The sequence below is a fragment of the Cottoperca gobio genome, chromosome 24 (assembly GCF_900634415.1).
Source record: "Cottoperca gobio chromosome 24, fCotGob3.1, whole genome shotgun sequence".
Lineage (NCBI taxonomy): Eukaryota > Metazoa > Chordata > Actinopteri > Perciformes > Bovichtidae > Cottoperca > Cottoperca gobio.
This window is the reverse complement of record NC_041378.1, coordinates 9866740-9884207: the sequence shown is the minus strand read 5'-3', so window position 1 is coordinate 9884207 and position 17468 is coordinate 9866740. Positions and strand designations below refer to the sequence as shown.

Below are 17468 nucleotides of genomic sequence, written 5' to 3'. Positions count from 1 at the left end.
ATCTTTTTGTGACCACTCCATTAATATAATGCAAATGGTCAAAATGAATAACCTGAGATCTGCAATGGTTTTTAAACTGGGAAGCTCCGTTGAAATAAAGCGGTTATAATGGCCATGTTTTTACAAAATCCACAAAAGACAATATATAAGAGAATAAATGGCCGGTGTTTAAGATCGTTGCAAACTGTAAATGTGAGATATCTCAGTGTTACTGGCTGCATCACAAAGAACCATGTTTTAAACTCCTCCCTTATGTCTTAGTTGACGAACTTGTCAGAGGATCCCGAATCGGTTTATAGGTCCGGGTAGAGGGTCACAGCAGGCGCTCATACACGTGTGAACTCACGGAAACCTCGTCCCGAAAGGATCATATTCATTCATGAAAGTGTCTGTAACTTTAATTTATTTAACGTTTCCAGGGTTTCAGGCGTAAACTCGACTACTCAAATAACTTCAATCCCGGGGGAGGAAATGGCGCTCAAACTGAAAGTTGTAGAGCCTCCGTTAACTGCTTAACTATCCTGGAGATCTGAAACATGCTTTTCATTTAATTGCTTAGCTGATAACATGAAGTTGTAGACCAGCCTGTCGTCCACATATCGTAAAGTGCTGATTGTTTAGTGTCCACCCATGAAACGGGGCGAACTTCAGACACTTTCAGTTGCAGATCCACAGTATTGACTATAAACTTTAAACTCTTTACCAGACTAGTTTAATATGAGCGAGAAACAAACGTCAGGTTTAGACACTAAACCAAACGAGGATGAAGCTAAGGACTTGGAGAGCCATGTCAACCTGGAGGGGGGTGACGCGGTGCAGTTCGCCGACGATCCGAGTCAGCTGGACGGTCATGGAGCGCTGCAACCGACCCGTCTGTACAAGCGGCGCTGGATGATCGTCCTGCTGTTCAGCTCATATTCACTGTGCAACTCCTTCCAATGGATACAGTACGGCATAATCAACAACATCTTCATGAAGTTCTACAACGTGGACGCTTTCACCATAGATTGGATGTCTATGATCTATATGCTGACATATATTCCCTTCATCTTCCCGGTGACCTGGCTGCTGGACAAAAAGGGGCTCCGGGTCATCGCGCTGGTGGCCACCGCGCTAAACTGTACAGGCACGTGGATCAAAGTGGCTAGCGTCAAACCCAACCTGTTCGCAGTCACATTTCTAGGACAGTTCTGCTGCTCGTTCGCGCAGGTGTTCATCCTCGGGATGCCGTCGAGGATCGCGTCAGTGTGGTTCGGCTCAGAGGAAGTGTCCACCGCATGCTCCATCGGAGTGTTTGGAAATCAGGTAAGGCTGTGACAACAGAGAGTGTCCTTCAGTCAGTAAGTAGATTAAGTTAGCTCTTCACCTACTTAATCACTCATTTAAATGAAATGTAATAGCTCCACTAACCACCGATCAGGCGGACACATTCCCAACATCTGTTTGGGCACGTTTGCGTAATTACGCACGTTCAGGTGACCCCTGTGGGTTCGAGACTCAATATCACTTGCTGATAATTCATACTGTGAACCAGCATGGAACTTGAGACATATTAAATTACCACTATGTACCTTAATTCATATTACTTTCCATTAGTGGTGCGATATAGTACATTTACTCAAGTACTGTATTTAAGTGCAATTTTGAGGTACTTGTACTTTATTTAAGTATTTCCATTTTCGGCTACTTCTACTCCACTACATTTCAGAGGTTAATATTGATCTTTTTAGTCCACTACATTTATTTGATAACTTTAGGTACTAAATACAAATCTATACCCAGCAGTATGTAAAGTTATTAAAATAAGTTCCATCTTTACCAGCTGCAACATTAATTAACACATTAATGCATCACTAATTATAATTCAGTAATATAATCCAAAAATAATAAAGGATCCAAATTCGTGTAAATCACTTTTATCATAGTGAGAGATGAAATTTAGCGAAGGAACAATGTATAATTTAATTACGCTGAAAAAATGATGTCTTGAATCTGTGAGCAGATTTTTATGCCTTCAGGTTGTCTGGCAAAGCAGCTGCCCCACATATGTTGGCCCTGGCCCACGGAATACTTGCACAAGATCTGGAAAATTACGGCACATCGAAGGGGCATAAAATACAAGGATGTTTATAAATCTTCGAGCATTGTGTGTTAGACAAAATTGAGGGCAGAATCTTGAAGGCTGTCCAAAAACCAACCAGGATCTAATGGCTGGACTTGATGCAGAACTTGCAATTTATTTACGTAGAACGAGAGAAGAGTGCTTTACAGTTGTCATACTGTAGTAGTCCTACTTAATACATACAGAAGGAATTTGTTTTGAATGTGATAGACCCTTTATTACACGTTTAACAAGCAATACGGTTTGACATTACCCACGGAAATTGTTTTCTGGATCACTGACTGTGACGTGTGATGATCACTTCACATAAACAACACACACACATGATGTTCATTTAACTTCCATGCCAATGTATCCTCTCACACAATAACTGTTAGTGCCATTGTATTGTGTTTATCCAAATTAGAGGCAGCAGGGCATTTTAAAATCCACATGAGCAGCCAAAACAAGCAGACAGGAGTGCAAAGATCAGCATCGTGCCGCTGTTACTGTAAGTTCGCAAGCATCAGATTTAACACTTTAGGAATCTGAACAAACAACACTTGAGTCAACAATACATCAACTCCAAGTAAAATGTCATTGAAAAGTCATCGCTTAGTGCTGGAAAATTAGCTTTGTGTAACCCAGAGCACGAAGTATGGATTCACTATAACGCTTGTTGTCTTTCTGACAGACAATCAGCATCTTGTCTTTTAATACATCATCATTGTGTATTCGACGCCGGTAGGTTCCCATTCAAACCTGCCTCGCCAAACCTTCCTTCACACTATTCCTGCTGACACCTCTACAGAGCCACCTGGAGATATCAGAGTGTATCTTAACAACAGAAGCCTTTACCTGTCATTTGTACGTGACAAACAACTTTTACAGACTTGACGGGACTTGATATCCTGAATCCGTACAATATCGGCCTGAAATGATTTGTCATAGGTTATTTTGTTGCGTCCAAACTGCCTTTTATATCAGCACATTGCATGACATCACAACCTTCAACGGTCTAAAAGAAGGAATATAAGTCAAAGTAAGTCATATCTTAAAGATATCACATTGCGGTCGGCACTAAAAAGTTATAATTTTATAAACAACATATAAAATCTGTAGTAAACTTTTAAACCGGATGCATGTAAAGTGATTGGAGGAAAGGAATATTCTAGGTATCATCATTTACAGTACAGGGCTAATTAGGTGATCAATAACAAAGACTTGGAAACTTGTAGAAACCACAAAATCCTTTCAAATGAGTTATCCTTCAAAAGAGATTTAATTCAAGTTAAACAGAGAACTATGTTCTTTTGTTTTCTGGGGGGGGTCACTGATTTTCAGACACAAGCTCTGCGTTGGTAGGAGTGGTTTAAGTAGAATTGGAAGATGTCCTATATTAACATCACATGACCGGACTAAAGGTGATAAATATGTGGACATGCGGTAAAGAGGCTCAATGCCATCACATGCAATGAGTTGTGAACACGAGTAAAGGCAATAGTAACTCCAGCTGCGCTCGCTCTCTGGCTTCTTTCTACTATCTTTCTACTACAGTTTGCACACAGGACAGCAAGCTGTTAGGACACAAGCTTCGAAATCTGAAGAACTCTCACCTCTCACGCTCCAGGGGCCCGCTCCAGGACAGTTAAAATGCCACAAAACATTACTTTGAAAGACAACCATGCAAATTCTGAACTCGGCGGTGAAGAATGGCTGTGTTCCAAGGCTGCAAAGAATCCAGCCCCGGGCCTCGCTTCTGTGCAGTGGACTCCAGGACCTTTAGGCAGAGCCATCTCCATTGGGTCACGGTTAAACGCTGAGGCTTCACAGGGTGACCGGGCCGAGCTGGTCCCAAAGGCTGAGACCAAACTATACCACCGTCGCTGGTCCATGCTGTTTCTCTTCAGTGCAGTCTCAGCCAGCAATGCCTTCATGTGGCTTCAGTACGGCATTATTAGCAACATATTCATGCGCTTCTACAACATTGACTCTCTGGCAATCGACTGGTTGGCCATGATCTACCTGCTCACTTACATTCCACTCATTCTGCCCGTCCTGTGGCTCCTGGAAAACAGGGGAATCCGGGAAGTTGTCCTCATTGGGTCAGCCTTTAACTGCATTGGTGCCTGGATAAAAATTGGTAGTGCCAGTCCCAATATGTTCCCACTGACCTTTTTTGGCCAGTTTGTGTGCTCAGTAGCCACTGTGTTCGTCCTTGGTATTCCCTCTTATCTTGCCTCAGTGTGGTTCGGAGAGAAAGAGGTTTCCACCGCTTGTTCTATAGGAGTTATGGGAAACCAGGTTCGTCTGAATATCTAATCTAAAATCAGGGACCACGTAGTAAGGCAGCTGTCTGTAGATTATGCAGCTGCTCTGGCTGCTAGAGCCGCATAGAACTTCTAGTGTCTTGGTGTGAGAGTCCAGAGAAAATTGAGTTAACTGTTTGCTGAAAGCTCCTTGTTGCACTTTGTCTGTTTAGCTGTTGTAACGTAAAAACACTCTTTCTTAGTTAGACGACATATATGCTGTTAAAACATGTTTAAATAGCATCCTGATTCGGTAGTATTAAGATAATAACATCCTGGTCTATTATGGTTTTCTTTTGGGCAAAATGATGCAAGCGGTATGTTTCATTGAGAAAAAAATCAGTTTATGGTTCAAATTGGTTGAAAAATAATGTATTTTAACTGCAGATAACACTGCTCCCCTCTACCTTTTTAAGATAAGTTGGGTCTTAAAGTTATGAGTTTACATTTAAATCAATAAATAATATTAAATTACTAAAATAAACACTTTGAGTGGTGTCAAAACAAGCAATAATAACCTCTAAATACACATGTTGTGTCAGTCAGTCAGTAAATATGAGATTTAGTGGCAACAATGAGGTCAAAAGTAAAACATTTATGTTTTTTAAGCCATTTGATATTACTTAGAATACAGTGTGTGTTGACCTATGAACTGGTTTGTGTTATACGTGTTCATTGTCTTATAGCTGGGTATTGCCATCGGGTTCCTTGTGCCTCCCATCCTGGTGCCTAATGTGGACAACATGGACGAGCTGGCTCATCACATCAGCATTATGTTCTACATCACAGCAGGAGTGGCCACCTTACTCTTCATCCTTGTTATCTTTGGTAAGATTTATAATGTAGCACTCAAAGGGTCAGTCCACATAATCAAAGCAGTGTTGTTGTTTTTTAACTTACTTCTAGTGTTATCGAGCCATGCAGACGGATACCTTAAAACTCCTGCAGATACAACTGAAACGTTCTGCATGACTTGACACCCTGAAGGGTAATGCGTCTTTTGCAGTTTCGGCAGTTTTAAAATTTACATAAAATGTAGATTAACTTAATTTGAATGCTATTTTAAAACCGATATTCTTTACCGTGTAACCAATGATTTATTTGTGAATGGATTGAGAGGTAAGGTGGTCAATGGAGCAGTGAAGTGAGTGAAATGAATGAAGTCACTCGGCTTTTCAACTCCCCTCAGAAACAAGCTCTGTTTCATGTGTATTGTTTGGGCCTTTTTTGCTCAAGCCGTGGGGATTTACTTATTCAGTGGATCCACCTGATGAAGGTTTTAATTCACAGCAGACTGCCACTCTGACAAGAAGCACCATTCAGTGGACAAGAAAAGTGCTGACACAAAACCTTCCCTGAAGGGGAGATTCACAAAGAAGAGTCTATTGTGGTACAGGTTAAGTCAGGAGAAATGTCACAAAAGTACTTGAGCATACTGAACAGTACTATTTTAATTTCAAGTATATGTTTGATATAGATGAATAAGATGAATATAGATCACAAAAGGACATGTTCTGGTAGAAGGAAGTGGTGCGACCTCATGTGACAAACAGGATATGAGTTGTAAGAATGCTTAGTTGTCGTCTGCTGCCCATGAACTTTGACCCATTTTCATACCGTTCAGAGTTTATATTTTTAATTGCATATCTAGCACCTCACTTGTAGGAATCACATTCGTTTTTCTGCCTCTTCTTCTTGTGGTGGAAAATAGAATCATAGGGCGGGAGATTAATAACTGAAGCTATTAGTCACGAGTAACAAACGAGGGAGTAAATATGTACTGTGGTACTATTCTATTGAGAACAAGGTTGAGTAGTTGTAAGGGAGGAGGAAAAAATTGCATGAAAAAGCTGTTGTCCTGTGAGGACAGGGGGAGGGCGGGGGTGCTCGTAAGCATTCTGCATTCAGAAACACAAAAGGATGCTTGTGAAGGCATTCCATAGTGGCACCATGTACAACTTTCAGACTGACTGTCAGTGTTGTAAGTGTAAAGACAAAGAAAGATATAGACAGGAAATGCTAGAGATAAATTCACATCACATCATATAACTAAGTTTTTACTGTCTTCAGATTGATCCGTGATTCTTTACAGGACATACAGACTTTCGGCCATGTGATTTGATTCTGGATTGTGACTTATGCTGCTCTTAGTTACTTCGGCAAGATAACTCACACCAGTTTGCTGCAGTATTTTCATGATATGACACATAGCACACCCTGACACATACATGCAAGATGCCATGTATGAGGGGTGTCCTGCTGGCAGGGCCATCTGTAGCCCTTCAACAGGCCTGTGAGTCAGCAGGGCAGACAGAGTCCCAGGATTTAGAGATTTGCATAAACTGTGTGCAAAGAGAGGTGAGAGAAGAAGTTTGGCTGATGCTTTCCCATAAACAAAGTAACAGCCAAAGTTATCCACAGTGAAAGTCTGCATTAGCCAAGACATAATATGACTCGTTGACTGAATAAGGGGAAGCACCTTGAGTGGTAAAGGAATAAGCATGCCCAAAGTGCAGTTTGAATAAAACTTTGCATTTGCTTTGAATAACAATGACATGCAGCTGAGTTCATTAATAACTTGAATTTCTTTGTGTATAATCAGAGCAGCTGTCTCAAAGAGCCGGTTAGTTTAATAGGATTAGTAAGAGCTGGTTACTGAACACAAACCCTTATGTCTGATTTGTTGGCGAGGAGAAAATGCTGGCTCAGCTCCAATAAGCACAAAGACAAACATCTGTGTTTCCCCACGAAGCCTGATGGTGCGTGCTTTCACTCAGGAAAGGGACAGACTGAAACGGGTCACGTCACAGTTGTCGCCCCAAAAGATGTCCTCTCTGGGTCAGAGTCTGGCTGACTGGCCTGAGAAACACTCAGTGGAAGAATATGCAGGCTGTGTGTTGAGCACAGTGTGCATGTGTGGACCTGTCCAGCTGCGTCTGAATGGTTCTCATTCCACAGCAGGCAACCTGGCACATTTAGAAAGTGTGTGTTCCTCTTTCCGCGTGTAAAGAGGAACGCAGTAACCTGACAGTAACCTGTTGCTTTAAGCTCTTAAACAATAATGCTAATATGGCCCTTAGAATTACTCCTTTAGCGGCTTTAAATGTGGAGCCCATGAGAAACAAACTGATGCTCGCAGCCTCTAAAACATGTGGCTGTGTACTCTCCATCATTTCTGAACTATACCACATCTGCTTTGAGTTGAAAAGTTTGAATTGTTGCTGTATTATAATTATGGCAGTATGATTATATGTTTTGGTGTTGTTGAGCACCCCAAAACAAATTCCAAAACAACTGCTGTATTTATAGTAATACGTTATTGAATCTTGTACAGGATTTTATGCACATTTTCCTGTAAGTCAGTAATCACTGCAGTGTTGAATGTAATTTAAATCACAGCTTTGTAGATTTGAACAATTCATTAGTACAACATGAGCTTGTAATGATGAAGGTAGGCAGTAATGCATCACCAGACAAAAATGTAACACGCAGTATGTTGGACACATATATTTTATACCACATATATGAATTACATATTACTTTGTACATCAGTCTGTGTTCATGGCTGAATCTCCCTGTTCACCTGTAACCTGCATTTATCTCCATATGTCAGTCTTCCAGGAGTGTCCTAAACTTCCTCCGACTCAGGCCCAGGCCACAGCTCGTAGTATCCCGCCAGAGCAGTACTCATACATGGCCTCCATTCTCAGGCTGCTCCGCAACCGTCCATTCATCCTCCTCATCATCACTTACGGTCAGTCATCGCTGTTCTCCACAGTAATAGTTATTTGTGTTAATTGTATGCACTAACATGAAAAAGTACATTAAAATCTATTTTAGACCATCGTAAAAAAAAGTGACTCATGTCTCATCGTAATCATTAAAGCTGCAATAACTCGTGACTTTTTAAGTCGATATGGCAAACCTGTGTGCAAATTCTTTATTATTTACACATCCAGCAGTTACAGATCAACATTATCATTCATATGGAGTTATGTTCATGATCATCTGATGAATGTAAGTCCAATGTCCACTCTCCTTTTAGCTCTGTTTTGGTCTCCACCATCTTCTGAGGGGACATATCTGTCTCTTTAGCTGCTAAATGCTCCACTATGTTCACCAGCTAGTTGCTATCTGTGTATGTCTGTCGTTTGGCGCTGAGCATGTAGTTAGTCAGCTAAACGATGAGCTGAAACTCACTATAAAGGGGGAGCTGCAGATTCTGGTTCTCTGTAGGTCACTCAAGCCGTCCCTTATAAATCGTCATTTGGTACAAAAACATCTCGATTATAGCAGCTTTGAATTGACCAATCCAACAGATTCAGGTATTCCCCCAAACACATCACCGCACGTACCCTGCACCACATCAGTAACAGTACAGTGTAACCAGGTTTATCTTGTCATTAAATGTCATAAAAATCAAGTTAGCAGATATTCAAAAACTTCACGTAGACGAGAGTGACCGTGTGCTAGAGGGGTTCAAAGTGTGCTTATAGTCTGACAATGTTTAACAAATGATCGATGTGACCCAAAGATAAAGCTTTGTCTGTCTTTGAGATACCAAATGATTTTCTCTGCTGTCTGTTGAGTAACTTATGAGTCAAACTTGAAAAGTCACGGCAAGTACGTCCAACAGCTGTGAGCATTTTCTGGAAACGTTTTACCCTCGCTCGACCTCACACATTTCACGGGACTATTATTAGTGTGTGTGCATCTGTCCTTCTGTCTTTTTGCATATGATCTTTAGGTTGCCAGTTGACAATGTAGAGTTCACATGGTTTCAGATTTACCTGAGACTGTCACTCTGTCCCGCGGGCTGCGGCTCCATCTGTCCCTGTCCGTTTAACTGAGCTGTAGCGTCGGCTCCTGAATGTCCAGTTATATTCAACATTTACACAATTAACATTTGCAAAAAGTATAGATATATACATCCCCACTAGATCTAAAACACTTGTTGAAGGAAAAGCACTGGGTGCAGACCTGTCCTTTTATAGAAATCCTTGGTCTGGGACAGCTCTCTGTTTCGGAAACCAGCTGATTAGGTTCATTTGACACAGCTGCAAACAAAAACCCTTCGACTGCTCACATTACTAGATTTCATAATTCGCTTAGGGAAGTGAGCGTAATGCTTCCTTTACTTTAAAGTTTCCTGAAATATGTTTTTGTCTCTTGTTTTCCGACTCACAGGTTTGAACGTGGGTTGTTTCTATGCTGTTGGCACCCTGCTGAACCGCATGATCATCGAGCATTACCCTGTAAGTTCTCCCGAATGTTTCTGTACCCAAAAGTCCTGTATGCTTCCCGTAGTTTGACATTTCAAGACTTGAAAAGCTCATTCAGCTGTTATAATTTTGCAATTGCAACTCCACAGCTTAACACATTCACAGCTTCAACTAGATTTAATACCCAGAAATCATCAATGAGAACTGCACTGTGGGAACAGATTAAACACGTATTACTCTGGAGCATTTATTTATTGCTAATCTTGATAATATTGTTACTCTTGAGTTTGAATTTATCATTTGCTATAGGAGGTGTAGTTATGCCCACACTATTTCATGTATGACAAGTAAACTTTTCTTTATTGAAGCATCGACACTGCTAAAATATGTGTGCACTGTTATGGAATAATGTCTCCCGCTGGATGTCCTATCTTCCTTGACCCCATAGGGAGAAGAGGTGAATGCTGGGAGGATTGGCCTCACCATTGTCATTGCGGGGATGGTTGGATCCCTGATCTGTGGCATTTGGTTGGACAAAACTAAAACCTACAAGTAAGGCGAATGTCAGAAAGGAAAAGTACAAGAACAGCAGTTTGTCCTCCCGAAGAGGTGATTTGTGTTAGGAATCAAAAAGATGCACTGAGAGAGAGAGAGTTAAAGTTGTAGTTCATGTGACTTTGTACCTGTAGTTTATACAACATTAGCCAGCTGTTTCCCGTTCTGTTTATTGTCATTTTGCCTCTCATCCCGCTGCAGATCTTGTTTAGCGTTAATGTGTTGGCTGACAGGCTATTTATTCAGGTGCAGCATGCTGCTCTTACAGTGATTTACTGACCTCATGGGCCTTTGGGCTGTGTAGTGACAGCAGTGTCCTCCCCATGGGTGGGGAGGGGTAGGGGGTTCAGTAGACCCCCCCTCTGTCTTATTTACAAGAGATTTGTTTTGCAAATGGGGAAATGCGGACGTGTTTGTGGAACATCACAGCTCATAAAAACATTGCTCCCTAGCGCTACTAGTGGTCAAAAGCTCCACAATGTACCTTGAAAATGTTGACGCTGTCTGTACAGTGGTCTACTGCAGCAGCTACTTTAGCATGAAGAGGTAATCCACACACATTTTTAATGCAGCAGTGTTTATCACGATATTGATGATGTTCAATGATGTATATTTTTTCCTGTGTTTTTCCAGGCAGACAACCCTTGCAGTGTACTTCATGTCTCTGGTGGGGATGATAGTCTATGCTGCTACACTCAATCTGGGACACCTCTGGGTGGTCTTCATCACCGCTGGAGCTCTCGGGTATTCTTTCATTTAATCATACTTTTTTGGGGTATAGAGGTACTATGATCTAAGGATTTTTATGTTTTTGCTATACACTTCGATTAGTGCAAAGTGCAAATCTTTTTTTATTATATGTAAATTGAAAAATTTACAACCAGATCACCAAAAATACTGTATTTCAACATGAATTATATCCCAAGTAAGCAAACCGGAAAAAAACTTGTGCAACCCTGTTACATAATTTCTCAAAGTGCAATATTTCTGTTGACAATTGCAACAATAATTTACAGCAATGTTTATTTAGAGGTCAACTTTAGATTGATAAGCATTCGCACTGACACACTACACACAGAAGGATCTAAGATATGCCTCTCTCTACACACAGACCCTGCACTCAAACATATACTGTACAGAGCAGACATGATCTTCTTCCTATACATAGAAAGCACGTCTGGATACAGTCTACAGTTGTGTGGAATCATCTCAAACTGTTAGTTTTTACTTTATTGCATCTGGATAATTCACTTTATATCATTACTGCTTTCCAGGGAGTCCTGGGAACATGTGTATATTCAAAACCAACAAAAATGGGACAATTAAAACATGCCAGACAGTAGTAATAGTCAAGTTGTATTTACGATTGTTCTCAGATTACAAGTATCACGGTAACTTGGGTTACAGTGCATTGAAATGTTTTTTGTTTTTTTTCAGTGTGTACAACTATTGTCCCAAATTTCTATTTGAATAAGAATTTATATTTCTCTGTACCATTAGCTTATTCCTGAACATACTTGATGGACATCAAAGCATATTTATAGAGAGAAGGATATGTCAAGAAACATGTCCAGAGGCTGATGTGTTTTGCTGCTGTTGACATGTAAGAACCTTGTCGTTTTCATTGTCATCATTGTGTCACTAGATTATCTAGTGGCTGTTGACAGTTTTCAAAACCTGTCGTTCCTGTAAATATCCCAACTGTCAACAAGGGTGTTGGTCTTAAACGACAGTGACATTTAGTAGGTGCAAAGTTTTCATCCTCTTGCAAGTCATTATGAAGAGGGAGAGGAGGGAGAGGCAAATAACATCACTAGATAGAGTCTGTGCATAAGGTGTGTTTTGGCATTAACCCAGAAATGTGTGTGTGTGTGTGTGTGTGTGTGTGTGTGTGTGTGTGTGTGTGTGTGTGTGTGTGTGTGTGTGTGTGTGTGTGTGTGTGTGTGTGTGTGTGTGTGTGTGTGCAGGTTCTTCATGACTGGCTACCTTCCACTGGGCTTTGAGTTTGCGGTCGAGCTGACATACCCAGAGTCAGAGGGAACCTCATCCGGACTCCTCAACTGTTCAGCACAGGTGCAGTTCATAGAATAAACATTGAAACATAAAATTGCCTAAAAAGTCCAAAGAGATACCAGGAGAACAAATGTTTGTGTTTTTACTGGTTGTACGGAGAAAATGTGCCTTCTTTCACCAGAACACTCACTCAGTATCAATGTAGCTTCCCGAGGAGATAACTGGGTTCACATATTAAAACAATAATAATACAGTTAACCAGAAGGGCACTCAGGGAGCGCAGTCCCGCGCCAAGGCCGTCTCCAAAGTGAAAAATGAAATCCGCTTCTTGATTTATTGGATTCCTCCTTGGCCAATGCTAAACCCTTCCACCAAGTTTCATGAACATCGAGCCAGTAGTTTGTCTGTAAATCGTGCTGACAAACACAGACTGAAAACATAAGCTCCATGGCGGAGGTAATAACCGCCTGCAGAATCTGTGCAGTGAAATGTGCTAAAATCCTGATTTGACTTTGCTTCAAAAGTTCAGACCTGGGACCTGTTTCACCAGATTTGTAATATGCGACAGACATAGACACAGACATTTTGTTTAGCATCGTTCTTCTGTTGTGGTCGTGAGAGTGCTTGTTTGTGTGCAATCACCAGCTTTATGCCTAACTCCTACATGTTCTGCATCCCCAGGTGTTTGGCATTATATTCACCATCTGCCAGGGGAAGATCATCGACAGATTCAGCACACTGGGAGGAAACATCTTCCTCTGTGTTTTTCTCCTAATCGGCACCATAATAACGGGTAAGATCTTTCTGACTGTGAAACATATGCTGTGTGGAGTCACAGCAAGCAACTATGCCATGTACAGCAATGCCTAAGAATTGTGTTTGTTTGTCACCGTCGCTGTTTTGAGTTTCTTGTGGGAAAAATGTTGAATTCCAAGAATGCTGAAGGACTGTTTCAGGGTTGACTGTCATGAGACAAAATGACAAATGTGTTTGTATCCTACTTACAGGAAGGTCAGTTGAATTTAGGAGCACCTCAGGGTTTAAAGCACTTAGAACTTTTTCCTTTTTTACTTCAAAAGTTAAAGAAGCACTGTTTAACTGAAGTTTGGCACAGAGAGTGTGTAACCACAGGTATTTTAATGTTTCCTTCGTCCTTCTCACTCAAAAGTACGTGTTCTTCATTAAGTAAAGCCCAAAGTTTCTAGAAAAACAAGTCAGAGGGTGGAACTGTAAACACTTTGTTCTTCATTGACTGAGTAATGGAACATTTTTACGTCACTCAGAACGCAATTAACAAACTGTCTGAAACGCTGCACATTCGAACTGACATACAAAAAGTAGCAGTTTGTTTTCAGTATTAAATGTTAGACTTCATGTCTCAGTCAAAACAAAACCGCTTAGGTCTTTTCGCATGGCCCATTGAGTAGCAATGTATAACTTTTTAAAAATGAATTAGCCACTAAAGCACATAACATTGTGCCCACTAGACAAACACTGCAAGACTATTTAGTGAGAGTATTCTGCTTACAAAGGTCAGTTGAGTGACTCACTGTCTTTTGTAACCTACCCATTTAGACATATGAGTGGACTTCTTGGTGTGGCATCATATATTCATTCACAAAGGTTATACATTTTTGAGACGCATTCTCCTCAAGAGGAAATTGAGGTTAATGATTAATTCTATAATTATTTTGATAATTTTACAATGCACAGTGTGAGGGTAACTTGAGTCACATATACTCCTTTTTTTCTTCAGATTTGTTGCCACACAGTCTTGGGAAATCTTTAACAAACTGTATTACAGTATATTTGAATATGTCTGTGCACAAGAGCCACCTACTGGATAGTCATCTTTATTACATCATGTCGTTCAACCACACTTCTTGTTTTATTATTATCTCATTCAGGCTTTACCTGTACTGTGTCTTTGTTCTCTATGTAGGCTTAATCAAATCTGATCTGCGGAGACAAAATGCAAACAAGTTGGCCAAAGCAGCAGTAAGTGTTGAAAGGGAATTATGCTGTGTTTGTTTGTTGGGGATATACTGTAGGGGAACAATGGTGGTGGAAGTATAAATAAGCCTTTTTCATGGAAGATATTTTGACATCTCGCTGCAGCAAAAGCACAGGCGTAAATAATCAAATGAATGATGGCTGAATTCCATTTAACTGCTTCAGTTTCAGGGTCTGTCATAGCTTACTCAGACATTTAAATGTACGGAGCCATTGTTCATGTTATTAGTAACGTGCTTTTCCTACTATGACCAGTCAAAATATGTGCTGTGAAAAAGGCCAATGTGTTCCGTGTCTGCTTGTCATATGTTTGCATGGGAGGCATGCGGTCAAAGTCACATGTGTGTCTTGTGCTGCTCCAGGAATAACTTTCCCTCTGCCGCCTATTGTCTTGAGTTGGCCTGCATGTGCGTGTCTGTTTTCCATTTAAAAAAAAAATATTGTTGATAGTGCTACACTGTCTCTACTGCACTACCTGTATTTAAACCTGTATTTCTATTTCACCACTGTGTAACTTGCCAACTGTTGGTAGCATTGGGTAGGTTGTTTGAGAAAGAACTTGACAACAATGAAAACAAAAAGACCAAGAAGGTTCAAAGAGACAGATTACCTTCAATAATACAAAGAGCAAAATGAGTGTTTGAATGTGACACAAAATCAACCGTCAACAATCAACAGTAAGGAGGTGACGGGTGACTATGGACAAAATCGTCGTTGATGCCTGGGTGAGTCTCAGAGCGCCGTGGTGAAGTTACAGATGACAGAAAAATCAGTCAAATTCCTCACATTTTATGCTATATATACATTTTATTTTATACGAAAGATTAGCCTAGCTTAGCACAAAGACTAGAAACAGTAGGAAACGGCTAGCCTGGCTCTTTTGAATAGGACAAAATCCACCACCAGCATCCCTAAAGATCACTAATTAACACATTGTACACTTCTTGTACATCTTGTACAAATCAGTACCGTGGCACAAGCAAGTGGATGGGATTACAAAAGTGCCTGGTAGATCAGATTCTGTCACAGTAACTTCATCACTGACTGGAGACTCACGCCTTTTATAAACGCTGAATGAAAAGTGATCAGTAGCTGTTGTTTTAGGCGGAGGGGCGGATGTCAGGACAAGACTACGGAACCACGACACTAATCTCCAATCCGCAGACTCCTTCTTCACAAGGCTGATCAATACACCTTTCTGCTTCCACAAAAACAATCTCCTCAAATCTTTGCTCAACACGCAGATTCCCAAAGGTAGGAGCACAGAGCAATCAGCACTGCACTGTCTGCAATCACCAACCTGCTGCACATCCTTCCATCTGTCACTGTTAACCCACCAGCTTTTTCTGTCACCATGTTTCTCATTATCACGCTTGATCAAATTCTCTCAATGATGCAAATATGAAACTTATTTGAAACAACAGCTTTATTTATGTAACTACCGTCTTATTTATGTATGTGTTGTTTTGTAATGTATCCCTATACAGGCCTTTTTCAAAGAAGAGTAATTTGACATGTAAAAAACTAATTTAATGATGGCTAAATTCCATTTAGCTGCTTCATTTTTAGGATCCTGGTATAGATGAGTTTCCAAGTGAGATGAGTTTGCATGCAAAGCTTATGAGAAGATCAACATGTGAAGTTGTTTTTGTGCCTTAAACTGCCTGAGAAGGAAACCTCTCGGCTAGCTCAGAGTGCAGAATTAGCTATTAGCTTCAGTGAGCCGGCCAGAGTGTATTTTATGAAGGTGGTGGACGGTTTTGCACTGAAACTGCAAGAGAAATGCCTGTTTTATGGTAACACAGCTCACACTGTTACTGTGTGTTTAAGGCTGCTTTGAAAAAGGCCAATTGATGTGATTTTATTTGTCTATTTGTGTGTTTTAAATCATTCAAAGCATTCAAGAACTGAATACATTTGAAAAAATCAATGAATATATACGTAGTTCAAGTAACTACACAGAAGCAATAATCTACATGAAGCTTCAGAAGCGGTTTCAGATATTTTGGTCTTATCTTTATCCTTTGCATAGAGTGTATCCTTCAAATTAAAAGTATTCTGCACCTTTAAGGGACAGTTCACCCCATTGGTGATAGGGTTGGCGGACGTAGTTCCGTAGAAAGAAAATAGTCCCTACATGAAACTGCTCACAACAAGGTGTGTGGAATATCTTGTGTCAGGATTTCTGGAAAGACACATTGCCGTTGAGTTTTTCAAATGTTTTGTCTTTGAGCACCACAAGCTGTTTGCCATTGGGTTCCATTATATTCGAGAGATGGCAGTGTATGTTTTTTATTTGGGGTTAAGCTGGCCCTTTCCTACCTAAAGTCTACGGAGACAAAAGACAACTTCTGTTTTAAATCCAAACAACTGTTGAATTAACAAGCCTGTTTTGATTGATAGGGACCTTCCGTCTGTCGCAATGGGAGTCTGTCTGCATCATCTATCATCAAAGAAGCCAAGTTTTAGAGGCCAAACACACACTGACGTAAAAGCCTTGAAAATAATCTTGATCTCCTTGATGTTACAGTGTAACATACTGAGATAGAACAACACCATCAGGAATTCTTTGCACTCGCTTCCCTTCTAAGAAGAGTTAGATGTACTGTGTTGCATTAGCTATTTATAAATTAAACAATGCTAAAATGCTGAATTAAATCAGATACATAAAATTCATTGTTCAGAATGTTTGTTTGTGCCTCGACAAATGTACCTGTAAGTATTTTAAAGTGTACAGTATATATAGATACATTTGCCCTAATGAAGTGACTAATTATGTTATTGCATAAACAGTTGTACATAAGGTATCTACGTTGTTATCAGTGATTTTGGCTGAAGATCTTTGTGATTTAAGATAATTTATACAGCAGCATATTAAAAGGTTTCTAATCCATGTCATCCCACAGTTAGGGATGCAGTATTCATGACATACAATTGTGTAATATTATTTGTAACCCCATGCATGTTTACATATTTGACATGAAATAAAACTGTTATATTAAATTACATTTCTTCATTTGTTGTCATGCTTTATATCACAGTGTATATATCTTACTACCTGACTGAATCATCAGGATTGTGCAGGATTTGCAGGATTTGTCACTTTCAAATTAAGATTTAAAAAATGTTTTTAAAGCCCAAGATTATAAATGCAATACAGAACCCAATTTGACAACTCTGGACTAAATGAGCAACCTGTAGCCTTTATCAGTGCGGAAGTTACAAATTACATTTACTCTCATTACTATAATAAAG

At 40.2% G+C, this 17468-nt stretch overlaps 1 protein-coding gene across 3 annotated transcripts; it reads left to right on the top strand.

Moving 5' to 3' along the window:
* The first annotated feature begins 279 nt into the window (after positions 1-279).
* On the top strand, positions 280-17221 carry flvcr2b (FLVCR choline and putative heme transporter 2b). 3 transcript variants are annotated; one of them, XM_029463005.1, is made up of 11 exons: positions 280-1305; positions 5097-5238; positions 8024-8164; positions 9598-9665; positions 10081-10184; positions 10821-10931; positions 12155-12260; positions 12882-12993; positions 14143-14198; positions 15318-15467; positions 16617-17221. In XM_029463005.1, the coding sequence occupies exons 1-10, from the start codon at positions 718-720 to the stop codon at positions 15396-15398; spliced, it is 1509 nt and encodes a 502-aa protein (XP_029318865.1). In that variant the 5' UTR covers positions 280-717; the 3' UTR covers positions 15399-15467; positions 16617-17221. The 3 variants fall into 3 exon arrangements, with proteins under 3 accessions (XP_029318865.1, XP_029318864.1, XP_029318863.1); XM_029463003.1 differs by lacking the exon at positions 280-1305 and adding an exon at positions 3145-4405; XM_029463004.1 differs by lacking the exons at positions 280-1305; positions 15318-15467 and adding an exon at positions 3143-4405.
* Positions 17222-17468: the final 247 nt, after the last annotated feature.